General features: G+C 35.7%; 4 protein-coding genes across 9 annotated transcripts; 3 read left to right on the top strand and 1 right to left on the bottom strand.

Annotated features, from left to right (window-relative positions):
* The first annotated feature begins 1,835 nt into the window (after nucleotides 1–1,835).
* On the top strand, nucleotides 1,836–7,717 carry LOC124412837 (tubulin polyglutamylase TTLL13-like). 5 transcript variants are annotated; one of them, XR_006929823.1, is made up of 14 exons: nucleotides 1,836–2,337; nucleotides 2,850–2,950; nucleotides 3,029–3,319; nucleotides 3,425–3,581; nucleotides 3,688–3,788; nucleotides 3,863–3,991; nucleotides 4,741–4,966; nucleotides 5,040–5,221; nucleotides 5,433–5,670; nucleotides 5,817–5,963; nucleotides 6,096–6,455; nucleotides 6,680–6,877; nucleotides 7,170–7,215; nucleotides 7,380–7,717. XR_006929823.1 is itself a non-coding variant. In XM_046892991.1 (13 exons), exons 1-13 carry the CDS (start codon nucleotides 2,023–2,025, stop codon nucleotides 7,571–7,573), a joined length of 2,454 nt encoding a protein of 817 aa, XP_046748947.1. In that variant the 5' UTR covers nucleotides 1,836–2,022; the 3' UTR covers nucleotides 7,574–7,717. The 5 variants fall into 5 exon arrangements, 2 of the variants coding, with proteins under 2 accessions (XP_046748947.1, XP_046748946.1); XR_006929824.1 differs by having other exon boundaries at nucleotides 1,836–2,335; nucleotides 2,881–2,950; nucleotides 7,170–7,717; XR_006929822.1 differs by having other exon boundaries at nucleotides 7,170–7,717.
* Nucleotides 7,718–11,894: 4,177 nt separating this feature from the next.
* Nucleotides 11,895–17,087, bottom strand: LOC124412838 (protein pygopus). The gene is made up of 5 exons (XM_046892992.1): nucleotides 16,563–17,087; nucleotides 15,060–15,357; nucleotides 13,206–14,213; nucleotides 12,880–13,025; nucleotides 11,895–12,632 (listed from the first exon to the last, which is right to left on the bottom strand). The coding sequence occupies exons 2-5, from the start codon at nucleotides 15,273–15,275 to the stop codon at nucleotides 12,512–12,514; spliced, it is 1,491 nt and encodes a 496-aa protein (XP_046748948.1). The 5' UTR covers nucleotides 15,276–15,357; nucleotides 16,563–17,087; the 3' UTR covers nucleotides 11,895–12,511.
* Nucleotides 17,088–17,436: 349 nt separating this feature from the next.
* LOC124412835 (nucleolar protein 6) lies at nucleotides 17,437–23,757 on the top strand. Its single transcript, XM_046892989.1, has 12 exons — nucleotides 17,437–17,715; nucleotides 18,014–18,511; nucleotides 18,616–19,096; nucleotides 19,511–19,792; nucleotides 19,913–20,186; nucleotides 20,360–20,654; nucleotides 20,723–20,947; nucleotides 21,086–21,523; nucleotides 21,634–21,797; nucleotides 21,993–22,246; nucleotides 22,335–22,744; nucleotides 23,452–23,757. Exons 2-12 carry the CDS (start codon nucleotides 18,026–18,028, stop codon nucleotides 23,695–23,697), a joined length of 3,555 nt encoding a protein of 1,184 aa, XP_046748945.1. The 5' UTR covers nucleotides 17,437–17,715; nucleotides 18,014–18,025; the 3' UTR covers nucleotides 23,698–23,757.
* Nucleotides 23,758–24,184: 427 nt separating this feature from the next.
* Nucleotides 24,185–26,593, top strand: LOC124413146 (myogenesis-regulating glycosidase). Of its 2 annotated transcripts, XM_046893524.1 has the most exons (5): nucleotides 24,185–24,212; nucleotides 24,288–24,428; nucleotides 24,549–25,999; nucleotides 26,071–26,227; nucleotides 26,355–26,593. In XM_046893524.1, exons 1-5 carry the CDS (start codon nucleotides 24,185–24,187, stop codon nucleotides 26,540–26,542), a joined length of 1,965 nt encoding a protein of 654 aa, XP_046749480.1. In that variant the 3' UTR covers nucleotides 26,543–26,593. The 2 variants fall into 2 exon arrangements, with proteins under 2 accessions (XP_046749480.1, XP_046749481.1); XM_046893525.1 differs by lacking the exon at nucleotides 24,288–24,428 and having other exon boundaries at nucleotides 24,190–24,212.
* The last annotated feature ends 3 nt before the right edge of the window (nucleotides 26,594–26,596 follow it).

Below are 26,596 nucleotides of genomic sequence, written 5' to 3'. Positions count from 1 at the left end.
ACTCTGCAGTATCCTCCTCGGCCACCATCTTGAACTTATGATTTAAGTCAGAAAATATTGATCTTACATAAAAAAAAATTGCAATCGTGAAAGTTGTAAAGAATTAGCTGTGTAAATGAAAAATTCCATTAGTATCATCAGACAGAACGTCGAAAAATAATTGAAGTCCATTTTTTCTTATTTTAATTCGACGTTGTAAAAACAATGTGTAACATTATGACGTCACGCGGAATTTGACTTGCCATATCTTTGTTAACGAACATTGAATTGAAAAAAGAAAAAATACGTATCAATTATTTTTCGACAATCCATCCATAGACAATACTAATAGAATTTTCTCATATCCCCACCTAATTAAATTTCCTACAAGTTTAGCTCATCGCCTCATCAGACCAGTTTTAACAAAAATTTGTAAACCGGTGAATTATTTGGCAAAAACAAATTCTCCCATGAATTCAAGATGCCGGTGGAAGATTATGCAGAATATAGTTAAAATTCTCAATTCACCCCCCCCCCCTTCCCTCCTTCCTCCCTCCCCCGCACCCCAATGATTAGAAAAGGAATATTGTAGTATAGAAAAATTGTAATTTCAAACGTACTACGTTCCGGCCGAAAGATGGGTATATTAAAATTATTAAAAGTACAGTAGGAATTGGCTGATTGTAACCGTCGTAAAATTTATTTCTGCACCGATACATGTGTGTACGTGTAAATATACGCACGTAGAACAGCAGCAGGGCGGGGGGGGGGGGGGGAGGGGGGAGGAGTCGCGTTGTGCTAGGCACAGGATTAGAATCGTCATTCACTTACCTGCAGCGGGTGCGGGTATCGCGATCCGCCGAGCTGCAGGTATAATCCCTTAAATAGGCTGTGTGTACACTGTACATGTGTATTGTAGAAGGCAGAGGCGATGCCGCAGCGTTTCGCATTGCCGTTCCAAGTGTTTACCATGTTTCCATGGTCGATACAAAATTATACTTGAAACCTCTCGCCTTCTGATCCTCCTCGGGTCATGCTTTTCACTCAGTATTATAACCGCAAGTTACATAGACGCGATCACTCGCGATAGTTCTCCAGCTATCGGTCTTCTTCTTGGTCCTCGTATTGGAGCCAGAATTTATTCGCCTTGTTGTAAAGATACGTGAATTCTTCCGGTCTCAAGTTTTCAATACTAGAAATACAAAATTCTCCTTCCCGTATACGATATAAATTTCGTTCAGAAGGAAATAAAAATTCATCCTCGAGTTTAATTAACTGTATGTTATACATTTTTTTTTCTTCCTCGCATCGCAACCTCGGTATTTGTAGTTTAACATATTCTTCTTCTCACCTTAACTCGATTTTTAGGACTGATTTCATGTTTCCGTTACAATTCACCTTTATACAATAAACTAGAATAATAATAATAACAACAACAATCGTAACGATTATAATAACACTACTGCTAATAACAATAACAATAGATTTAATCATAATAAGTGAAAAAATGTAAATTTTAATGGGTTGCTGTCGTGCAATCAAGATCCAACGAACCGATTTAAAAAGTAATAGTGATCTGAAGGAAGTCGCAGGTAGCTACTTCGAATCACAGACACGCGAGCAATTTTCTCTTTTTTCTATTTTTTTGTCGGTCACCAATAGTGATCGGACAGATGAATAAGGGCTGGATGTGAAAAAGATTTAAAAAAAAATGATGTATCTACTGTTTGACGGGAACGAAGGAAATGAGAAAGTCTTTTATAGTGTAAATTTTGGAAAAGCAGTAGTTTAAATTATCAATGATAAAAGACTGTCTTCTTTATTTCATTACTGGAAAATCCGCGTTATCTCTCTGTTTCTTGTATACGTGATGTGACGCGGGTATATTTATACATATACATATACATGAATAATATAATAACTGCCAGCGTGGTGCGAATGACACGGTGACGAATCTCTTTCTCTGCAACGAATGACAGGCTTCTGATTTCTCGACTCATCAATGAAGCCTGCTAGATTAAAAAATTATGCTAAGCATCTGTCATGAACGTAACTGGAGGTGGTAAACGACCTCTGGTAGTTTTAAGAGAGGTAAGAGAAAATGGGGAGGCGAGAGAACGTCGTCTGGACAACTGCGGTGACAGTTGCATTTCTGGTGATTGCACTGAGCTCCGGTCGCACAAAACAACCTTCGATCATCGTCACAAAAGAGTGCTCCTCTCATCTGATTCGTCCAAATCTGCCGACAACTTGGCTGAGAGTGATCAGGCCGGTATGGGAAAAGATTCAAAACCATTTTTCAACCCTTGCAAGAACGATCATCCAGCCCGAGAAATGATGAAAGACGATGCGAAAGGTAGAAATTAATCTCTGCTGCCTATCGGGTGTTCCGCGCCAATTCGACTAGCGTTAAACCCCAAATTAGATGATAAAAAAGTAGAAAAAAAATTCAGCCCACGTTTTCCTTAGCGGGGCGGGGGGTGTTTTGTCTCATTCACTGGATTTTTGAGAATTTTTTCAGATTTTTAATAATTGGCATTCGCAATCGACTTCAAGTATTTATAAAAAATAAACGCTGTAATAAAAGAATTTGAAAAAAATTGAGGGTACCGTTTTTTACCGAGTAGAATGTTAGAAAAAAACATGAAATGATTTTGAGATAGTCGGGGCTTAACACTGGTCGAGTTGGCGTGGAATACCCCATATACAATAAAGATTCTGTTATTTTTGTAATTTTAAATAGAAAAACATCACGTCAAAAATCCGTGTATAGGATTATAAATTCGATTATTTATTTCAAAGCCTGTGGGACGGCCATTTTTTTATTTATTTAAAAAAAAAAATTTCTTTGTTATTTAAAAAAATACAGCATCTTATTTCACTCAGACATTCTCCACGCAGAGACCGACGTAGATTCAAAAAAGGGGGAGGATGAGAAACCCCCAAAGGCGGCAAAGAAAAAGAAACGAAGGTATCGTATCCCGAGGGATCAAAAACAAAGAAAGAAGAAAAAAGCTTCACTAATTGACAGAAAATTATTTCTGGATAGATTTCTCACGATTTGTACGAGCAACTGTAAGTACGAAGTTGTTAGAAGAGTCGCGGCGCGATTTGGAATGAAAGAAGTCACGGAAGACAGCAGCTGGAATTTGTATTGGACGGATCTGAGTGTCAGCATAGAACGAGCGAAAGACATGAAACGTTTTCAAAAAGTTAATCATTTTCCCGGGATGACGGAGATTTGCCGGAAGGATTTACTCGCCAGAAATCTTAATCGGATGCTTAGACTTTTTCCGAAAGATTACAACTTCTTCCCAAAAACTTGGTGTCTTCCTGCCGAGTGAGAAATAGAGTTTTTTTTTTTTTTTTTTTAAATATTATCACTCTCCTTGCCCTAAACAATCATGACTGAATAATCGATCTACCTTTTGTATTCCCATTACAGTCACGGAGAAGCGATTTCGTACGCCAAAGTACGAAGAACGAAAACCTTCATTGTGAAACCGGATACTGGTTGCCAAGGACGCGGCATATACTTGACCAAAAATTTAAAGGACGTTAAGCCATACGACAGGATGATTTGTCAGGTTTACATAGCAAGGGTGAGTCCGGGGGAAAGTTTTGAACTTGAGTTCTGACGGAAACAAGTATCAGCTGGACTGATTTTATTTCGAGTTTTGAATTTTTCGTGAAATTTATATTTTACAGCCTTTCCTCGTCGATGGATTCAAGTTCGACTTGCGTGTTTATACCTTAATAACTTCGTGCGACCCTCTGAGGATTTATATTTACAATGACGGTCTTGCGAGGTGAATTTACGAGTGATTTTAACTTGACTTAATAATACTTTTTACGGCGTTATTCAATCGTAGACATTGTTCAGGTTTGCTACAAGTCGTTACAAGGAGCCAACAGGTCACAATACTTCGAACGTTTTCATGCATCTAACCAACTACGCGGTCAACAAACACAGTCGTATGTACGTCGTTGATGATGAAGCTGGAAGCAAGAGGTTCGCATTAGTGACATTTATTCTTAAAAATGTAACTATGCACCTTGGGGTGTCCCTTGTTAAGGGTGTTAATGAATTTTTGCCGCCCCACCCCCAAATCAACTTCAAATAATTAAAAAACTATTACCTAATTTTTTCAGATTTTTACCTCAACTCTACGATAGTCCGCTTTGTGATCGAAGTTTCTTATGGAAATAACATGGGAAAAACTTTTTTTCTCGGTGTATATTTTATTGTAAGAGTAATAACGTTAAAAAAAAATTGTAACTGTGAGATTTTAGTCGGCAATAGTGCTACTGTCTGGGAAAAAATTTACACAATCATCTGACGCGATCTCGATGAATTGCACACCCTAGAAATCTCACCTTTTTCGCATTCGGAGGAAGTGCAATAGATTTGCTGCTATCGTGATGTAAATTTTTTTACAGTTAGTAGCACTAATGCCCACTAAAACCTCGCAGTTATAGATTTAAAAAAAATATTATTACTCTTGCAAGAAAATATATACAGAGGAAACAAGTTTTTTCCATGTTATTTCCATAAGAAACTTCGATCACAAAGCTGACTATCCCAGAGTTGAGGTAGAAATCTGAAAAAATTATGCAATTGTTTTCGAATTATTTGAAGTTGATTTGAGGGGTGGGCCGTCAAAAATTCGTCAACACCCTAAATAAAGGACACCCTAATGTACCTATTATAGAGAAGAGCCTGACAAAGTAGTTCGATAGTAATTCCGACTGAATGTGCAGAAAAATTTCAACCCTCAATAAATGGCTAAAAATGAAAGACGTGGATGTCGATGAGTTGTGGTCGAGAATCGATGAGGTTATTATAAAAACGGTATTGGCTGCGTATCCCGTTCTGAAGCACAGCTATCACACGTGTTTTCCCACCCACGACACGACTTATGCATGTTTCGAACTTCTCGGCTTCGATGTTCTTCTCGACTGGAAGTTGAAGCCGTATCTGTTAGAGGTACGCAAAGTATGAGCTGATGTATTAGATCATTGCGGTGAGACGTCTCTATGATTTGTCGATTATATTTCAGGTGAATCATTCGCCAAGCTTCCACACCGACGCCCAAATTGACAAAGACATCAAAGAATCGCTGCTGATGGACACGTTTGACATACTGAATTTTCAACAATGTGATAAAAAGAAAATCATCGAAGAGGATAGAAAGAGGGTCAGAGAAAGACTGCTCCAGGGAATAAATTCCAGAGACTCTAGGTAAGCCTGAAATTTGTTAATAACTTTATCGAACACGTGGCAATCGAGTATAGTGGAAAGCGTGTTCTTTGGATAGAACGAAAAAATTTTGCGTCATTCGTTGAAAGCGTATTCATTTTAATAAACAAAAGAGCATTTCCAAAAAAGATATTTGCGAAATTGGATCGGACTATTTTTGTGTGATCTTGTCACGAATTCTAATCGCTTGCAGTCTAAACGACGCAGCATCGTCAGGCGTAGGAAAACTTGAGAAACCAGAGGAAAGCGCAATTGAGAAACAGTACAAATGGGAGGACGAGCATTTGGGAAATTTCAGAAGAGTCTATCCAGGCCCAGGCACTGAGAAATACGATCCGTTCTTCAAGCAGGGTGGAAGTTCCATGTTTCAAGATACAGCTGCGTCCAGGGCTCGCGAAGAGGCTGCCAAAGTGCACAGAGAAGAAGCAGAGGTGAATAAAACATCTTCACGATATTTTCACACTTACTATAACGAGGCGAACGAAAATACGAATACACTTTTAAATCGATTATTATAATTTTTGTAATGACTTTTTATTTCCTCAAATTTGCAAGTAAAATTTTTACGTCTTTAAAGTTACGGATTAAGGAGCAGGAGGGTAAAAGGATGCTTGGCAAATGGAGCGATCATAAACTGCGGCCCGAAAGTCCAGTGAGCAATAAAAAATCAGGAGCTGTTATAATCAGCCAAGACAAGAGCAAGCCAAAAATTATGGCGAAAAAGGTGTTACCGGCTATCATTATTATTATTAAAAAATAAAAGAAAAGAAAAAACCTATTCCCAAAGTTGAATGTTGTTTGTTTTTTTCTTTTTATTTTATCAAAATTTCGTTTTATATCGTGGATAATTTTTCAGGTGAAAAAACCAGCCACCACTCAATTTACTGATAATAATCTGTACTCCTTTGAACCTGAGATAATTTGCGAGTCTGAGGAAAGGGATCGTATAACCGCGTTGGCGCAGCGTGATTTCTTGATAAAAAGCTACGGCATGTTAGAGCAAATATATTTGGCTATGAAAAAGAACGGCACGTTGCGACCGGAGGATGAAAAAAAATACGGACTCTACGGAAAACTTGGATACATGAATGATATATCGTTGAATGGATCTGCTCTTGGTAAAAAATCGTATTATTCTTACCAGAATATATCGGTACAAAAAGCAGCTGCAAGGTATCAACCTATGGCAAACCAAAGTGCCGAATACATATTGAAAGTGAGTTGAAGTTTACGCAACATTTTCCGTAATTCACAGTTTTCCGCGAAACACTAGATACGGCTTGTTAATTTTCTTTTCAATGTAATTATTCCTGGCTATAAATTTAAGTTTTATAATTATTTCACTCCTGCTTGCAATCTGGCACGCATTACACCGTATGGTTATATATATATTATCCACGATTAATATTCAAATTTCTGTATTATGTATATTGGCGATAGGTAGTAAAGGGCTCGAAAAAGTCTGTAGTGACGTAAATGGCAAGATTGTTTGTTATTCCTACCGTACCCGTATTCGTGAATAAGACAAAATTTTCAAATGGTACGACAGAAGATATTATGTATGTAAACAATAAGTTGTATCTTGGATTACCGATACACCGTATACACCTCTTGGAAATATCTCGGATAATTTTAAAGGTGAAGTTAATATTATTTAAACCAGCCACAGTCGTGCCGAGTTTAGGATAGTCAAAGTTTGTTCGATCGTTAATTTTGAATATTTAACTAGATGAAGATGAATTATCAATATCATTGCTTGAACGCATGTATAATGGGTAGTCAAATTGCAAGTAAAATTTTCGGTACGTTTCACGCGTTATAATTCTAATTACAGTAAAAATACAATTCACTTGATTTCCAATAAAAAAAAAACTTGGTGCTTAAATCAAATTTAACGAATATTAACCAGACGTCGTTTTTATTTATCCAGTATCGGTTAGCAGGTTCTGCAAACGGATACAAAAATGGGGATAAATGTGAGTTAGAATTAATTTTTGTAACTCCAAATGACAAGTTCGCATGTATGTACTCGAGTACTTTTCGCGTCGAGACTTAACGACTTAGACTTATAAAACAATGGCAATAATTAATGATTAAGAATGGAAAATTGACTGTAAGTGTAACCGCCGTGTATGCACAGGTTTAAAAATAATGTGCAACGAGGCACCGGTCTACGCGAGACCGGATATCCCGGAAAAACTTTGGATCGAAGAGTTGAATGCAAATGAACGAGACGCGAGAATGACAAAGACTCATGTGGCTAGAACACTGTCAAACGCCCTGCGACTCCATGCTTTGGAGAAAAGAGAGACATCAAATCCTTCCAACGTATAAACGTAGAGCTTCGTTGATTGAATGAATGTAGAAAATATCCGGGCAAACCGGTAAATAATAATTACTGCATAAGACCAGCGGATAGATGTCCGAGACTTGGCTAACTTATAAATGAACATTTATTATACGCATATTATTGCAGTGACAGGGCTCACGAAAATATGTTTATTGTGTTGATGTCTTTTGAAGAATCGACGAATGGTTTTAACCGATAAGCCAAAAGAATGAGGCGATTCGACTATTTTCCCGGATATCAATGAAGAATTCATGGAATGTCTGCACGATGTTGTGATATATTGTATCGGACCTGCCGCTTTACAGCAGTATGTATTCTAAAGTCTCTTATTAATAAAAAAAAAAATATACACAGGCATTCAAACGTAAGAAGTGAACTAGTTATTTTTTAAATTATTGTTTCAAGTATAAAGATCTTACTGTTTTACCTTACCTGAAATATCTAATTATCCTGGTATTTAGTTGTTAAAAAATAGTATGTTGAATTTTTGGGACGTAATGGAGTACGTCTGATTGAGGAAACCTTCTATAAATATTTTGATTAAAGACACGCGATCTATAATGTATAACAATTTTTATTGCTGATATATATATTTTTATTCACATGATAAAAAATAAACTATGAACAATTTGTTGCGTGTCGAGGTGGTTTTTACTTTATTTTTATGTCCTTGCTTAATTTTTTGTCGTTTTCTTCATTCTAATTATTATTATTATTAAAGATAGAGCTTAGCTGATGGTGAGGTGGGCGTTCCTCTGATAAGATCCCACAATTTTTTGAATTGTGATCAGGTTTTCTTCACTTGGTGAATTTTCATTATTCAAAATGGTTAGTCGGTGTCTGAATGTTCAACCGAAGGTATGTATAAACATTCCATTCGTTCGTTTTTTTTTTTTTGTTTTTTTTCATCGCTTCTTTCTTTTAGGGATTTATTATCAAAACAACCAAATGTGAAACGCTATGACAAATTTACAACTTAGAATATTTCTTTTCATAGAAATAACAGTAATTGAAAATGAAAGCTAAGACTTGAAAATTAACTGTTTTACCGTATTCATGTTCGGCAATTTTAAAAATAGAAACATAAATCACTTAACAATCTTGAAACTCAGCCATATTTTCACCTGGTAACGAGCGATCAATTCGTCGAACTGAATCTCATTGTCAGTGCATCACAAATTATGCCTATTCGCATATTTAACGAAAATTCTGTCGAATTATGACAAAAAGTGTTACGAAAGATTTTCTATTCAACTCATGGCCCTAGAAATCTTAGTTCAGTATTTAGATGTTGTGAAGTCGTAAATTTTTAGAAAAGAAAACATTAGAATTTACAGCGTCAGTTCAAGATTTGCAAATGCGTTACGTCCTATTGATGATTAAGTTTAAACAACAATTATTAAAGACATCTTCTTAATAGTTAAGATATTCGATTATACTATTATTTGGTAAAAATATTGAGGTATAAAATTTCCATTGTAAATTTCCATTGCGGTTCAGTATTTGGCCATGGTGGTGTCTATTATATATTTATGCTCCAATTAAGAATGGTGTTTGATGATTAAAATTTTGTCGACAAATAGTTTTATCTGCTTCCACGTAAGTAAGATGTTTTCGATACACTAAAACCTTAATGTCATTGAGCACATTGATTTCCCCAATGAAAAAGGATTGAAACATGATTTTCATTATACATAGGAAAGAAACTATTGATTTTGAGCAACATCAGATAAACTAAAGTAGGGAAAATAAATTAAGTAATTCCGTAGGTAAATAGGAGTCGTGTAAAAAGCATTCGTCGTCTCACATTTCAAATACACCGCAATTCCTTTTGCCAAATTATTTTATCACGCAACATCAGATCTTCTCTCTTCTAATTAAGACTAATGTAAGATGAATTTCAGAATCCTGAAGCGGTACAAATTTGATTCGACGATTACAATATATTTCAGTCTCTCGCAAACAGATATATTACCTTAGATTTGTGTAGAAACAGGTGGCATAAAAAATACGTACATGTAGTTTTAGTGTTTGGTTTGATAAAAAAAAAAAGTATTCTTATTTAGAGCATAAATGAATATTCAAAGATTATATAATGCTTTACAATGTTTAAAACTTACTCAACAATACACCTGATCATTCACGCTATGTCAAAAATTGAATTAATCTATGTACACGTCTCATACAAACACAACTGTTGCACTGGTTTTTAATATACTGCTTTCTCAACCGTGCATTGCCTGACTCCAATCCTATCAAGTTCAATAGCAAAATCGTAAGATTATTTACAATATGTAGTGAATGATGATCTTCACGCTTTCGGAAATTGTATGCATTATGTGAAACTTAAAAACGATAGAATGCCCTTTCAAAATGGATTAGCATCTAAACACTGGGATTGTTGCTTTGGTTTTTATCTGTATAAAATGAAATTTAATGAATGCATGGTACGCAGGGTGCGCATGGCACACTGACGACATTCAAAGTCACACAATCACAGTTAGAAATTGCAAAATGCTGTGACGAAAATAAATATACATGATATTTTTTTTTAATCAACTACATCTTTTGAAATAATGATTTAGTTATCAATTTGATTGAAAGTACGTCAAACTTGAAAACCTTGCAATCGTATAAATTTACCATCTAAGTAATATCCGTCGTTTTCTAATTAAATTATAGTTTGACAAGTCGTGGAGTATAAAAACATTTGAAACTAATAAGATAACCAATTATCATTTCATGGTGCCTTTTTTTCTCATTTGCTGAATTGATTGTACACTTTATCAAGAAATTACCACTCAAATTAGCGAATGAGATGCAAAAGTTGACGGTATCTGTATGCCTTATTTCTTTCCAATCAATACTTCAAACATGTCTATCGGTAATAAGTTAACGCATATAATTCATATACAAATAGGTTTATAACGAGGACTGGGTTATCGGATTCTAAACAATAAAAACGTATTGAAACATGGTCAATAAAGTATTTCGCGACCTTTCGTAATTTTGAATTTATCAAATTAATTCTGCTAATGACAAGTCAGTATTCCAGACCAAATATCGATTTATAGTAAATCATTGAAGACGAATTGAATTAGAAAAAAATTGCGTCGACATTTGACTGCGCCGTCTAACAGTATTCCCATAAAAAGAATTCAATATTTTAGTTCATACAAGTATATTGCCTGAAGGGACTAACATGAGAATTATGTCGAAGTGCCTTAAATTTTCCGTTAGATGAATTGAGAATAAACCACCAGAGACAAAAGTGTGTTTAGCAACAATATTCTATTCGTTGTAAAACTAGTATGAGCATTATGCAATATAGGATTCTGTGGTACGCAATTAAGATTAATTGAAATATGCATGTAAAATAGGTCCTTAATGTTAAAACGATAAATGGCTATGTTATATATATACATATATATATGTACATAAATATATGTATATACATATATCTATATATACACATATAATATAAATTTATACAATCTGTGGACAAATTAATTTCATATTAGCTGCCGACGGAATATTAATTTTCTTCTTAAGCAAATCAAGTAATACTCAGTCGTCATTTGTATTTATTTATTACACCAGTGTGAAAGAGCCCTAAATACTGAGCAAACACAACAACCATGCATAACTTCTTGACTTATATTCTTGCCAATTCTTACGAAGAACTAAAATTCAGGTTTCTATCGTTAGTCAGTTTATCATAAAAGACATAAATCTACCAATATTATTTAGATTGCGTTTTAGATATAAAATAAATATACCTACATATGTTTAAAGTTATGACTCTATAAAATCATTTTTGTTGTGTGGCAAGAGCTTCATGGTAAAGTATTTTTAGTTTTAACATATTTTTTTAAATTTATTTATTGCAAAATACTAAGTTTGCAAAAATTTATTTTTCCAATATTTTCACTTTTCGGTAGTATCATTACAGAAATAAAATGGAGAAAAAAAAAAATAAATAAACCAAATAATAGAAATCGCTGTACATTTGATATATTCCAATTTTCACAGAACTTATGTACGGATGGTTGTTGTATGTGCAAATTTTTTTTTTACAAAGTTAGATTATACAACAACAAAATTTGACGAGCAAAGCCAACGATATTTGATGCGAATCTCAGTGATTAATATGATGATTTTAGGCAATAATTTGTCTATAGCACATCCAATAAAGTAGGAAGCAAAGATCACGCCTCACAGACATACATTCCAAACAACCATTCATACATTTTCATACATTTACCATTTCATTAATCCATTTTTTTTCGTTTGTTTCTTTTTTATTTTTATTCTCTTATTATCTAATTTTATTTTTTACGCATCTAGCAATAAAGTTCCATCGGGTTTCTAGAGGGTCAAAGATTTCGTCCCCAAATTAGTGTACATCTGCCGTATTAAAAACAAAAAAAAAAACATTTTTTTTCTCTTTCGCCTTTTTGAAGTAAAGACTGGCAGAAAAAAAGGTAAAATAAAAAATATCACGTGTCACGCGCGCTATTGTTCACTTTTCACAAATAATAGACTAATTTTTATATTTTTCATTTTTATTTCCATTTTTAACACTTCTTTCCACTTTCCACTGATTAAACTTTCATAGATAAACTGACTCTTCGGGGGTAGTCTTTATGCAGTCCAATGTAGACTTGTTCACTGATGACATACATTATATCTTTATATTTTAATTAACTAATTTCTGAACAAGTTATCTTTCACTTTTTCACCGACTCAACACTCAGTAGTATCGAAACTTTTAAACAAGCCGCTATTTCACGTATATCACGAACTCGATTCACAATGATAATCTAATTTCTCAACAAGTTAAAGCTAGAAAGTTATTAACAAACAGGGTGGCAGGGTGTAAACATTAACAAAGTGTTCTGTATGCAATTGGGGAGGAGGTGTTATGGCTTGATTTTGACGAGAGGTATATTTTTCGTGTGTAAGCACTTGTCGCAAACCCACTCTGCGTAAACTTCTGCTGTTAGCAACTGATATGCTGCTTCTGAGAGACCCGTGCAACCTCTGCAATATTTTTTTTTAAAAAAGTTATATTTTAAAACAGTTCACTCTTGTTTGCTAATCATTGATGAAATCCTGATTTTTTTTTCAATTTAAACAACACATGTAGTCAAGTTTTATTCATCCTGTTGCCCTTACTTTTATTCCTACATTTACCAATTAAAGTACACAAATCTTTTAAGTAATAAAGTATAAAAACTTATCTAGATCGTGAGACAGTTTTTCATGAAGGGTAATCATCAAAACTTACCTATGGAACCAGAAATTACATCCAGATTCACAAGGGATAGCTTGATCGTTGTCGTGTACTTCTTTATGGCAAACTCCGCACGGGTATATAGGAGGTGCATTTGGATTTTGTGGATTGAACACCATTGGTTGGTCGGCTGGGTAAATCTACATACCAAAAACAAATAATGTTATTAAAAACAAATATAACTAAATATTCTGACAATTATTGTTTCAGCACAATAGCAAGGTGATTTGATAATTTGATGTTGTAAGTTCCGACGTCTAAAAACCAGTTTATCTCTGTTTAAATAATAGACCCAGACAACTGAATTTTTCCACGTTTACCTTTCCCGCAGAAACAGGCATAGGCTTTGTGCCCATCCCTGGAGGTCCTTGGAATCCATGAGGAGGCATGGGCCCAGCCATACTCATGGGATGTCCCATGGGTGGCCCACCACCCATATTTCCTCCCATAGGTCCCATTGGTCCACCCATGTGCCCCATTTGGTTATGATGGCTCATATTCATATTGGACATGTTGTTCATCTGCGGTCCCCCCATGTTCATGTTATTCATTTGATTAGGACCGGCCATATTCATGTTGTTAGGACCCATTGATCCCATTGTATTGATGGGTCCGTTCATTGGCCTTCCCAAATTATTGGGATTCGCGCCCATGTGCTGTGGATGTGACTGAGGTCCGTTATGTCCTAGTGGACTGTTGACGTTATTCATAGGAGGTCTGTTCAACGGGCTATTAGGCGGCAAATGACTGTTCATATTATTCATATTCATCGGCCCGTTTGACATGTGGTTCGGCCCTCCCATGTTGTTCATTGGAGATCCAAGAGGGCCGCCCATAGGGCTACCCATACTATGCCCCATATTGTTCATGGGACTTCCCATCGGCCCACTGTTCATACTGTTCATAGGACTCCCCATTGGCGGACCGCTAAGTTGGGAATTTCCCATGTGAGCAATATTCATGTGATTGTTCATGCTGTTCATTGGGCCTGGTCCCATGTTATTCATGGGGCTCATACCGCCCATTGGAGCATGGTTCATCGGCGACATTCCTCCCATATGGTTCATATGATTACCCATCGGGGAATTGCCCATCGGGCTCATTCCGCCCATGTTGTGTTGCATCATGGGGCTCATACCCCCCATTGAAGCTAAAGGACTCATCCCTCTCATCGGTGGTCCACCCATGTGATGCGGGTGATGAGGATGCATGTGAGGTGGACCCCCATGCATCATCGCACTAGGTGTGCTCGGTGGCGGTGTATCGTCGAATGGATTACTTGCGACTATTGTATCACCGTATCCGGTTAAAGGTGGTGGTAGGAGATCCTGTAATAAGGATATAATAAAATGATGCATTAACTTTTAAAATTATACAGTTTCATGATATTATCCTCAAGATTTCAGGATTTGTCTAGATTCACTTTCGAATCTAAAGACTTGGATTTTCACAAGGTTGGTAACGTCAGCGTAAGAAAACAAACAAATGAAAACCACCTTTTCGAAGCCAATAGAAATATTTTACTCCCAAAGTTTAGTACATTTTGAACAATTTTTTAAGTGCATAATAGCAATTTGTGCTGAAAATACTTTGTTACGTCAACGCTAAGAGCTTGATTCTTGGGAGTTTTATGAGATATTTTCATAAAGTAAATGCTTTTAATGGTTGAAATTGGAAAGAATTTTCAACATAAGTTCTAACGGGTTCATAGTAATACTTCTTCTTGAGTTAAACGTGTTTTAACTAAGACCAGAGTTATCTATAGTAGAATATTGCTTTGTATTGCACGTTGGTTTCATGAATACTTGTTCACGTTTTATTATGAAGTGATATGAATTCATAAATATCGCATGTTATCAGTAATACAAAAAAAGATGTTGATATGCAGGCATACAAAATCAGAGACTGCTAATAAAAAAATGAAGAAATCAAAATATAACGATGGTGAAGTGAAAATTAGATAAATTCCCTGAATATAATTCAACAATATTACCAGAATGTCTGGGGACACTGCACAGTTTGGATGGAATTCACTCAATTCAATAGTAATATTAACGAACAATCTTTATGACTTTTTTGTTTATTATTTTCATAAATACTTCGAAGACGAGTAGTTTCAGATGCAGTTTCGAACTAAGTGCAACAAAAGCATTGAAAGATATTTTTCAACGAACCTGTACGCTGGGGGGTGGCTGTGGCGGAGGTTGAGAAACGTTGGCATTGGTCCGCCGCTTCTTCTTGGGGTTTCCTCCAGACGGCGGAGGGGGTGGCGGGTGGGGATGAGGAGGGGGTTCAGGATGGGGGGCGTTGTTCCCGAGCCCAACCCCCATCCCCATCCCCCCCAGTGGCATCCTTGCATAGGGTGGCATGTCTGTGATATTATGGCTCATCTCCTTCGTTCGCTTCCCTTATTTTACCATGCCTTATGCTCTGCACTATACCTTTTTATATTGGTCTGTGCTTTCAGTTTTGCTAAGAACAGAAAAAATACAGATATTAAAATATCGAGCCATTGAAATAAATTATGTGGATTCACCGTTCGCAGCTAATGTTAGAAAATTCAATTATTCCATTGACATAGCTCCAAATTTGATTAAAATGTAGCATCTTTGGAAATCCCATTTAAACTTCTTACTTTTATTTATATTTAGGGAAAAAACGACAAAATAAACATCACAAAATACCATATTCATTAGATCTAGAATCATATAGTCAGTTGTACAACTCGATGCTCATGTAATATTTACTTTAGTAGAAAGTTCTTGGCAAGGCCTTGTTTTCTTGAGCTACACCAAGCATGAGAAACTTGTATATCAATGTTTACAAAACAAAAAATTAAAAATAAAATGCGATTAAGGAAATCAGCTTGTCAGTAATGAAAAAAAATTTGTCCTCATCCGCACGTCGTGCTAAGTATTTGAGGATGCAATTTATGAATAAATTAACCATTTGATATAATTTATATTATCATTTCAATTGTATTATGTACTTGAATTAAATAAATGGTACATAATCTGTGTTAGCGAGCGATGCTATCTTGAAGACCAATAATTTTTCGACAGGTAAACATATCGTCAACAGTGTTATAACAGCAGTATGGTGATCTCAACAACTTTCAGGATAACCGATATAAAAAAACGAAAAGAAATTTTTATTAAATCTCTCATGTATGTCAAATGTCTCAGCAAGATCTGGTGAAAAGTTATGATTTTGAGAATGCGTTCTATTATTAGCTCGGAGGTGTAAATGTAGTAAAAAATCACATTGAAGAAATTATTGTTAAAAGACGAGAATATATAACAAAACACAATTAAAAAATATGAGTTTTTTCAAAGTATATAGAAATGAACAAAAATATTTAGCATCATCCTGATAATAAGCCTCCACAAATAAGTATATCATTGAACTCGTATCTGTAATATCAAAGATTTGATTCCTTGAAAGAAATGGTAAAAATTTGAGGAGGACATGTTTCTAAAAATGATTTTCCAAATAAATGGAGTCCGGTTGTGACCGAAGAAACGAAATTGGATCCAATAAGCAGAATTATTCTCTGGTACCAGCCAACCTAACCTACACATTTTTATACCGCTGATGAATAAATTATCAATTCTTTGGATTCATTTTTGGCGACAATGAAATGAGAGTAAAAAATAAAACTCGATGATACGACTTACCATAACATTATAATCAGCATGTAACGTCAGTGTACATCATTTGTCTATTTTTTGGGGAAGGAACCACAAAGTGAATTGTATCGTGCTATCCCACCAGCCTTATAAAATATACTCAAACACCACCTTCCAATGTGGCATTTATGCAATCACATATTCGTTCGAACCATAAAATACTCCACGTTCACTTCTTCTCATCGAAATAATCAACACGGAATCGGTATTTAGTGAAAAGGTTTCTCGCGAGAACGCACGCCAGCACTTCAAGTCGCCATTGTTGCGTTGTGTATGTGTGGTATGTGTGTGCGTAAACTTCTGGTGTCTTGGGTCTTGGCTGCCATTTGTAGATGTCGCTGCGACGCGCATTCCTTCATTCCTTCATTCCTTCTCAAAAACACCTTTATTTGAACGCCGCTCTTCTCAAGACATTATACTTATTCCTGCATCTCGATGTGTGTACTTCTTTTGGTCGAGGGCAGAAGCTCACCGCCTAGCCACCTCAAATTCGATATACCAATAACCGTTTCACTCTTGGGATCTGTAGCGAGAAGTTGCTGTACGATTGGAGATAAATATTTATGTGCTTTAAAAAACATGGCGTTTAAAAGCCATATCCGTTCTCTTTTTAAATTCCTTTTTTTCTATCTTACTCTTTTTTTTTTCTCTTTCTTTCCTCATTCCCGCTTATACCCGATGCCTCGAGTCAACCTGTGACCTGCGGTGATGCGGGGAGTAAGGAAAACCGACAGCAAACCATGATAATATACGAATGAGAGCAAACTGTAACCTGCGTTCGATACACGGGCTGTTTTTTAATGCATTAAAAGGCCTCTGACAAAACTCTATCCAGCGTTCATGCGAATGAAAACGAATGTCGCGAAATTCTCTACGTAATCTGATAAATAAATCTCGAAATAAAGTTTACGGTTGCCCGCTTAATTCCTAACCCAGTACTAGCGCACACATGCGAAACAGATGTTCACACGTTTGAAACGACCCAGCATGCTCACTACCGTAGTTAAAATTACCACGTGTTTGTACGAATACGAGTGATGTTTCGCCGAATTTCAATTTATAACAAGACTTGACCATCAGATTGTCAATCCAGGAAACCCTCTGAAGACGAGCGCAGAAAATTTGAACCCAGAAGTTACAGGTGACTACTGTTCATGTCTTTTTATTGCAATACAGATAAGATATGCGAACCTAACCTCAAGCTTAACGTCAATTCTTACTCGAACTTGTGAACAATTATTGTTTTCTTGCCATTTGTACACTCTATTTTGTTTGTGAGGATTCCTTCTTTTTTGTGAATTTCACAGTCACGTGATCCTGTTGTATCTTCCAATTCAGAAAACTTAGTCTAATCAGCGAGTTGCTCTCAGAGTGCATCAATTTATCACAGTATTTAGTACTTGTGATAAATTTGAATTGTATTAATGTTTATTGTTTAGGAAATATTAATTATGGATCAAGATTCAAAGTCTGACGATATCGATTATGACTCGATGATAGAAAATGGGACAGACGAGGAATCCGATTCGGAAATTGAAAATTCTGAGGCTGATGAAGTCGAGTCTTCCGAGCCAGATGACAATGCTTATGACTCGATGATTGAAAATGGCACAGACGAATCGGATTCAGAAGTTGATATCAGCGAGCTAAAGAATCTAACCAAAGTGAATAAAAGAAAGATAACCGATGATCATGATGTTAAGGTGCCAAAAAAGAAAGGGAAAAGTGATAAGGAGCTTTATAAACCACCCACGGTTGAAGAATTGAACCAACTACGAGAAACAGAAAATTTATTTCACTCAAATTTGTTCAGATTACAAATAGAAGAGATGCTGCAACAAGTCAAAGTTAAAGATAAATACAGAAAGTTATTCAGTACTTGGTTCGAAGATTTTCAACAGTGCATTAATCAAATTGAAGAAACAACCGAATTTCAGGTACATAGATTTGCAAATATCAATCATTGATTATTTATTATTATGATCGTACTTCTCATCAAGTGGTAAATAATGGTATAAAAATTATACACGTTTATTTACAGCTGTCTGACAAAAAGTCCCTAAAGAGTCTAAAAATTGAGGTTCCAGTTGACTGCAAGTCAAAAGACACAAAAGGATTTTACAAATTTCTCAAACCATCCCAGATTAGTGTTGTCGGATCCTATGCGATAGATTGCTGTATTGGTCCAAATTTTACGGTGGACGTAGCTGTGGAAATGCCAGCGAAACTCTTCCAGAAACATGATTACCAGAATCATAGATATTTCCGCAAACGCGCCATATATCTTTCATATATTGCGACAAATATTGGTAAGGACCTTGTGGAGAGCAAAAAATTTGCCAACCTTGGTGACACTTACAAGCCAATTTTAAAGATGGTCCCTTCTGGAAAATTGGGCAAACATGTCACTGTACATCTCCATGTAGTCGCTCAAGAAGGGTCTTTCAAACTTAACAGATTTTTACCAACAAAAAACAGCATCAGAACTGGCTGGTATTTCAGTGAAGATCATCCGGAAGATGGTAGGCAATGTTAATCTTATCAACAATAATCACATTAATACAGATTCTTCTTCATCACATACAAAAACTGTTTCAGAATATCTATATGTAACGTCGTTTTTTAGCTCTATGGCAAATGCATTTGAGATTTTGACAGCGCTCACGAAATAAAATTGTCGAGTTACAGTGATTCAAAATTTGGACAAGAGACCTCTTTGAATCAACTGGAAACATGATTATTAAAGATTAAAAACAAGTCAGATTTAAAACTTGATTGTTCCTTTGCACAGAGTTGCACGTGTTTAATGGGATAGAGACTGTTTAATACTTATTGATTACACTGTATAATAACAATTTTATTTCGTGTCCTATGATTGCAAGTAATTGAATAAAATAATGTGTATTATGCCAAGATATTTTTAATGCACTTTCTAGACTCTACGATTCCGACGCCACATTACAATAGTTCTGTTCTGTATGACTTAACGATGTCTCAGAATAATTCTCGTATCATTAAAACTATATCCGAATACCCAGCTTTGAGAGACGGAATATTGTTATTGAAAATATGGCTTCATCAACGAAAATTAGACAAAGGCTATGGTTCGTTTACTGGACACGTTTTAACAATGTACGTTATTCATCTAATGAAAATCAGGCAAATCAACAACATTATGAGCAGCTATCAAGTGATCAGAAATGTTTGGACTTCCTTAGGTAATGTATTTATCAAAATAATAAATATTGCTCAAATAAATTGTTGCTGAAAGCATTGCTCAAATTATAGTTACTACTATTATATACTGCATGTAAATTTTCTTCCTTTTTTTTCACCAGCACTAAGTAATTGGTGTGAATCTGGCATAACTTTATGTCAGAATGACAACGGCGAACCATCTGTATCTGATTATCACAGTCATTATGATTGCGTCTTTATCGATACATCAGGATATCATAATTTGGTGGCGAATATGAATAGGACAACATTCGAATGGATAAAAAGACAGGCAGAACTTGCCGTCAAATGTCTGGATAATGTTCACATCAATAACTTTCAGGCTCTGTTTATGACAGCGGTGCCATTTCATAGAGAGTTTGATCACACTATATGGTAAACAGATTTGGTAATTGCGAACTAGAAGTACTAATCATTGTTTTGATTACAACTTAATTACTGGCTTTGTTTGAGGTGGATTTTCATCTCTAAATTATTATTTCAATGCTTCTGCTAATCATTGTTACTGTTACCAAACAACAAGTTGAAATAAAAAATAAAATTTCCAGCTTTCATGATACAAACGCCATATCACAGTTGGTAGAAGAATTGTCACCTAGAGCAACAAGGCTGGATTATGATTCAAACACCTGGGCTCAAGCGGTAAAATTGCTTGTCCCCACCTTGCAGCGTGGCTTGAATAAAAGAGTATCCCAAATCGGAGTTATTCTTGGAGAATCTGAAGAATGGGAAATTACTGATCCTGCCCCAAAGGGTTTGAGGAAAATTTACATCGGCTTCAAACTCAATCCAGAATTCTGCTTCAGTATTGTTGATAAAGGACCTGAGGCAAATTTACCGGAGGTAAGAAACAGAAATGTGTTATTTAATTAAACGAGATCACTGTTAATACTCCGCATTTGCAAACACAGGCAGAAGAGTTCAGAAAATTTTGGGGGAAAAAGTCACAGCTCCGCCGCTTTCAAGATGGCTCTATCTGCGAAGCAACTCTTTGGGGAAAAGGCAAAACCTTGGCGGAAAAAAGGTCTTTATGCAAGAGAATCATTATTTATTTATTGGAGAACAAGTTTTCCATCACTCAAGACAAATTTTTGTACATCTCAGATCAAATGGAGGAGTTATTAAAATTGAAAAAGGTAATTATCATCGATTACTCCAACACTTGTAACCATTGTTCAATCAATAGTTGACTGATGTAATGAAGTTGATTGTTTGGCAAATACGAATTTGTTTCTTCGTTTTATCACTTTATTTACATTAAATTTCATATTTAGATAAAAATTACCAATTTCGCATATGGTACTGGGGAAGAAGCGACAATCCAAGTGCTAAATACTTTTAATGAATTAGAAAAAGAGCTGACATCATTATCCGATCTTCCGTTGACAGTGACTGGAGTTCAGGGTTGTAGCGCAGTGTTTAGGTATACCGAGGTTTTTCCTCCATTAGCGACCGTATATCGCAGTGGTACAAAAATAACGAAGGAAGGTAAAAATTGCCTGTTACTGAGGGAAAAAAATTTAGGCATGGCACCTAGATACGTTCTACCTATCGAAGCTGTTATACAATTATCCCTGAGTGGAAAGTGGCCAGAAGAACTGGAAGCTATAAGAAAAATTAAAGCTGCCTTTCACATACAAATTGCAGAAGGCTTGCGAAAACAATACAGCTTGAAAGCACAAGGTGGCTTAAACTACATTGATGTGATGAAGGTATGATACGTCAGTGTATTTTTCTTTTTTATGAAACAGTGAAAGTCTTTACCACATGTAGATGAACTTATTTGTTTTAAGGTTTATTTTAATTGTGTACAAATCTTCAGGGCGGTTTCGTTTTTCGACTTACCGTAGCACATCAGAAAGAAATTGTGTTACTCAAGCAACAAATTGGCGATGATGGTGTAATAAAGTACAGGGATACTGAGGAGTCGATCGAAATAGAAAAGAAATTATTCCACTTGCCGAAATTGACGAGTGCTCTTCATGGGTATGTTTCCAGTTAATGTAAACCTCGCGTGAGCTGAAATCGTCAATTAACGAATTTAACTGGAAGCTATAAGAAAAATTAAAGCTACCTTTCACATACAGATTAAATGTCTTAAACATATTTATTTTGAAGTATTGGACATTCACTGATTGTGATACTTGCTAAATATGTACTGATGTATCAAATTTTCTACAGGCTACATTCCCAGTTACCGTCTTTTGGTCCTGCTTGTTGCCTTGCAAAACGCTGGTTACGAGCACATCTTCTTGACGATTCGCACATACCAGATATTACGGTTGAACTACTATTTGCTGCGATGTATTTGGCACCAGAGCCTTACTCTCCGATACAAACACCTCAGGTGGCATTTCTAAGATTTCTTGAATTGTTTGTTAAAAGCTACTGGAATACTGAACCAATTATCGTTAACTTTAACAACGAAATGAATAGTAAGAATAATTTTATCATTTTGTTCAACGGCTCTGAAATTTCTGCTTGAGTTCGAATCCTCATAATGTTTGTTATTACCATTTTCAGGGCAAGAAATCGTAGAAATTGAGAGTTATTTTAATACCAATCGAAGCACGCTTCCATCACTTTTCATATCAACTCCCTATGATCAAAAAAATTCGTTGTGGACAAGAAAGAAGCCGTCTTCAGTTATTCTCAAACGTATTACGACACTCGCTCAGGCTTCCTTGAAAATTATAGAGAAACAAATCTGCAATGGTGACATCTTGAATCACAGGATTATATTTAAAGCTCCGATGATTGAATATGATTTTCTTATCAATCTGAGACCTTTTTTAAATCCCAGAAGATTACAGGATATCAATTTGAGCGATGATCACCCTACGGTAGAATGGCATCCATACAAATCACATTCTATGGCCAAAATTCCTGTAGTTGACTTTAATCCTGTTCAAATGTATCTGCAGGAACTCAGAGTAAGTTTATGAAATTGATACACCATTAATTGTTCTCTGCTTCCCAACTGTGCAGAAAATGTGTATTTACAATTAGTACTGAGTTAACTTATTCATATTTCCAAGTTCTTATTATAACATCATAAACATACAAACATACTGAATGTTGAGGCATGTGGAACCTCTTTTTAATGCCAACAAATGTCCTTGCACATTTATCAAATACAGATACACTCATTTTTGTTGAAGCTCGTAACATGCACGTAATTTTTCTTATATGATCAGTTGTCAAGCTTGATAACAGCAAAAAACTTTTATCTTTGTGATTTTTCTGATACTGTATAGTAAACAACACTATTTGTCGTATAGTGGATCAACTAATTCCATTGCGAGTTACTCAATATGTTAAGTTTCTAGGATAAAGTAATGCATCATGATACTGTTTCACGTAATTGTTATATTTCAAGTCTTATCATGCTCAGTCAAATACGACAATGGATGCATATTGTTTAACTAGATAAATTACTGGTATTAAATTAATCAGTTCAGCTATTTCAGTATTATCATTGGTGTGCACTTCCCGAGCAAATAACATTCCAAGATTTCCATCTACTTATCTCCATGTTTCGTGTTATCACATTATCTCATTGATATATTTCAAGTCATCATCATACTTTCCACATTAATGAATGGTGATTCTTATCTATGCTTAATAATCTGTTCAACAGGAAAACTATGAAGAATATGCACTGTTTTTTCACGACACATTCGGTGGTCACGTTATAGGAGTTCTTATAAAACCTAGTGCCTTAGAGCCAAAGGACTTCAAAGTGTCCAATGTCAACTGTCGAAAATTTAATGACAATGGCAAGTTGGTACTGAATGTTCCTGCGATGTTGGAGGACTTCTACGTATTAGGCAAGGGCTTGGTCCGCAGTATTGACACTCAGTCCAAAAAAGATTACCTTTGTTGAGCTACACAAATTTGTAACATGTTATTTTGTATAATAAAATAGCGATTGGACTTATCGAAATCTGTTTTATTATTCAAAATTTATATCTTAGAATTAAGTTTCATTTCGGCTAGAAATTCTTGCTTGCAGAATCAAAAACAGTTTGGGTTGTAAGCCCGTTCTTCAATTTGGATCCCACTAAAGTTCAAAGGATTTTACTGTGCCAATGTATTCCAAATTAATTGCTGCCGCCTATAGCTTTGAACCAGCTTGAACTTTCATGCATGAATTCATTTGGTGGAACCCATTGTCTTGTTTAGGCTGATATTTGATCTATAATGATATTGAGAGGTGCAGATTTATTTCTACATATTGTATTGGCAATGTAAAAAGTGAGTAAAAACTCTTGATAATATATCTGAATCCCTAGTGAAAAACAGTAGAACTTATCTCTTTGGAACTATATAAGCTCTACTGGCTAGCTGATTACTGCATTGTTTTTCCAAGTATGAGAAACATGAAGCTGCTTTTACAAGGTATGTGACATGTCAAATAAATGTAACTTTAGTACTCTGCAATTCATAACATTTTCATTATAACGAATTGTTTAGCTGGACTCATATTTGAATTGGTTTCGACTATTTTGTGCTGTCTGAGGGTCCCAGATAATCAAATAACAAAAGCTACCAAACATGCGAGAGTTGATGTTATTATTGACAATCATCACATTGGATTAAACATCAGAAAATATGGTAAGTCTACTAGAAATTCAAAATATGATTCCTATTTTTAAGTGTTCATTGCAGCTTTGATTCATTTGTAGTTTATTTTATGGACTTAGTTTGGTTTTAATACAATCATTTACTTTTCAGATGGAACTAATGTGTACAATGTGCTTCGCACTCATTCAGGGATGTATTCAATGACGCCGTTAGTTTTTGGTGATTGTGGTTCTGAAGTCATATGCGTAATACAGGGTGATGATATGAAAACAGAAATCAAATTGAGCTCTGATAGTGAAATTATTACAATTTCTCGCACTGTGAGCGATAGTGCAACAGCAATCATCGATTGTTATGAACTTACCGATGGAACACAATGGTTTGGAGGTCCACAACTGCGTTACCAGCATTGGCCAATTCAACATATGCGCTATGAAGAAGAACCTTATCTACCGACTCACCCAGTCAATATGGGATTGGCCGAAAGATACTGGTTGTCAAGCAAAGGGATTTATATATTTGTCGAAGATGCAGCTCCGCTATTCATTGATCAAAATAATTACAAGGATAAAAACCTCTGTTTAATAGCCAAAAACAAAGCACCTTATAGACATCGCGAATCTATCGAATTGAATTATGAAATTGGTGTATTTGGTGACCCGAGGTCAGCTCATGAAAATGTAATCCATGATCATTTGGGAAAACCAACTGGTCACCCTGATGAGAGAATGATTATGAACCCAATATGGTCAACTTGGGCACGGTATAAAGCAAATGTGAGCACAGAAATAGTAAATGAATTTGCAGATGAGATTCTTCAGTATGGGTTCAACAATAGCCAGCTAGAAATTGACGATAACTGGGAAACTTGTTACGGCTCTGCTATTTTTGATACAAAAAAATTTCCCAACATTAAATCTCTCACAGATGGTCTTAAAGCCAAAGGTTTCAGAGTGACTTTATGGATTCATCCTTTCATAAACGAAGAGTGTGTTCCTGCCTATACTGAAGCTTTGAATGATGGGTATTTTGTGAAAAATATCGATGGTGAAGTGCGGATGGCGTGGTGGCAGGGAAAGCAAGCAGCTGCAATTGACTTCACTAATCCCACAGCTGTGGAGTGGTGGGTCCAGCGGCTAAAAAATCTTCAACTCACGAGCGGTATAGACAGTTTTAAGTTTGACGCCGGTGAGATTTCATGGCTGCCTCAGATACCCAGTATATCAGGCGATGTTGAATTATCACCTGGTAGTTTTACCAGCAGTTACGTCAGAACACTTGCTAAAAATTTTGATGACATGATCGAAGCACGTGTTGGTTGGAGGACTCAAGACTTGCCAATTTTCATAAGAATGATTGACAAGGATACAACGTGGACTTGGAGCAATGGACTTCCAACATTAATCACAACTCTTTTACAAATGAATATGAATGGATACGTTCATGTTCTTCCTGATATGATCGGGGGGAATGGATATCTTAACGGTTTTCTCAATGGTACAGAGTATCCTCCGAAAGAAATGTTCATAAGATGGTTACAGACTAATGTTTTCATGCCGTCGCTGCAATACTCCTTCGCACCGTGGGACTTTGATGATGAGGTATCCTTTCAAGCCGATGTGTCATACAGGCACACCTTTTATCAGACATTTCATAATTGAATATGTTATAGACAGTCACAGTAAGTAAAAAATATACGGATCTGCATGCAGAAATAACACCGACTATTATACGCCTCATGAAGAAAGCAGTAGATACCGGAGCACCACTGAATCCACCAATTTGGTGGGTAGATCCAACAAATAGGGTAGCTCACAGAATTAAAGATGGTGAGTTAAATTTGAAAAAGTTATCGGAGCACTTTAATTTTGTTCTTATTATTTACCATTTTTGCTACTCTTCACTTGCATATTAGATAACAAACTTGTTTAGAGCACTTCTGTGACTGTCTTTTAGAATTTTTACTTGGTGAGGAAATCCTTGTTGCACCAGTGATTGAAGAAGATGCGATACAACGAGACATATATCTTCCGAAGGGTTCTTGGAAGGATGCTATCACAGATGAAATTCATACCGGACCCTTGTGGTTGAAAAATTATCCAGCTCCGTTGGATGTTTTACCCTACTTTTACAAAATAGTATAAAAATTTCAAGGTTGAGACCGCACCGATACACCCTAGCATTGTGAAAATTTGGGA

The sequence above is a fragment of the Diprion similis genome, chromosome 12 (genome assembly GCF_021155765.1).
Source record: "Diprion similis isolate iyDipSimi1 chromosome 12, iyDipSimi1.1, whole genome shotgun sequence".
Lineage (NCBI taxonomy): Eukaryota > Metazoa > Arthropoda > Insecta > Hymenoptera > Diprionidae > Diprion > Diprion similis.
Note: the sequence above shows the minus strand (reverse complement) of the source record. Positions and strands in the feature narration are given on the sequence as shown.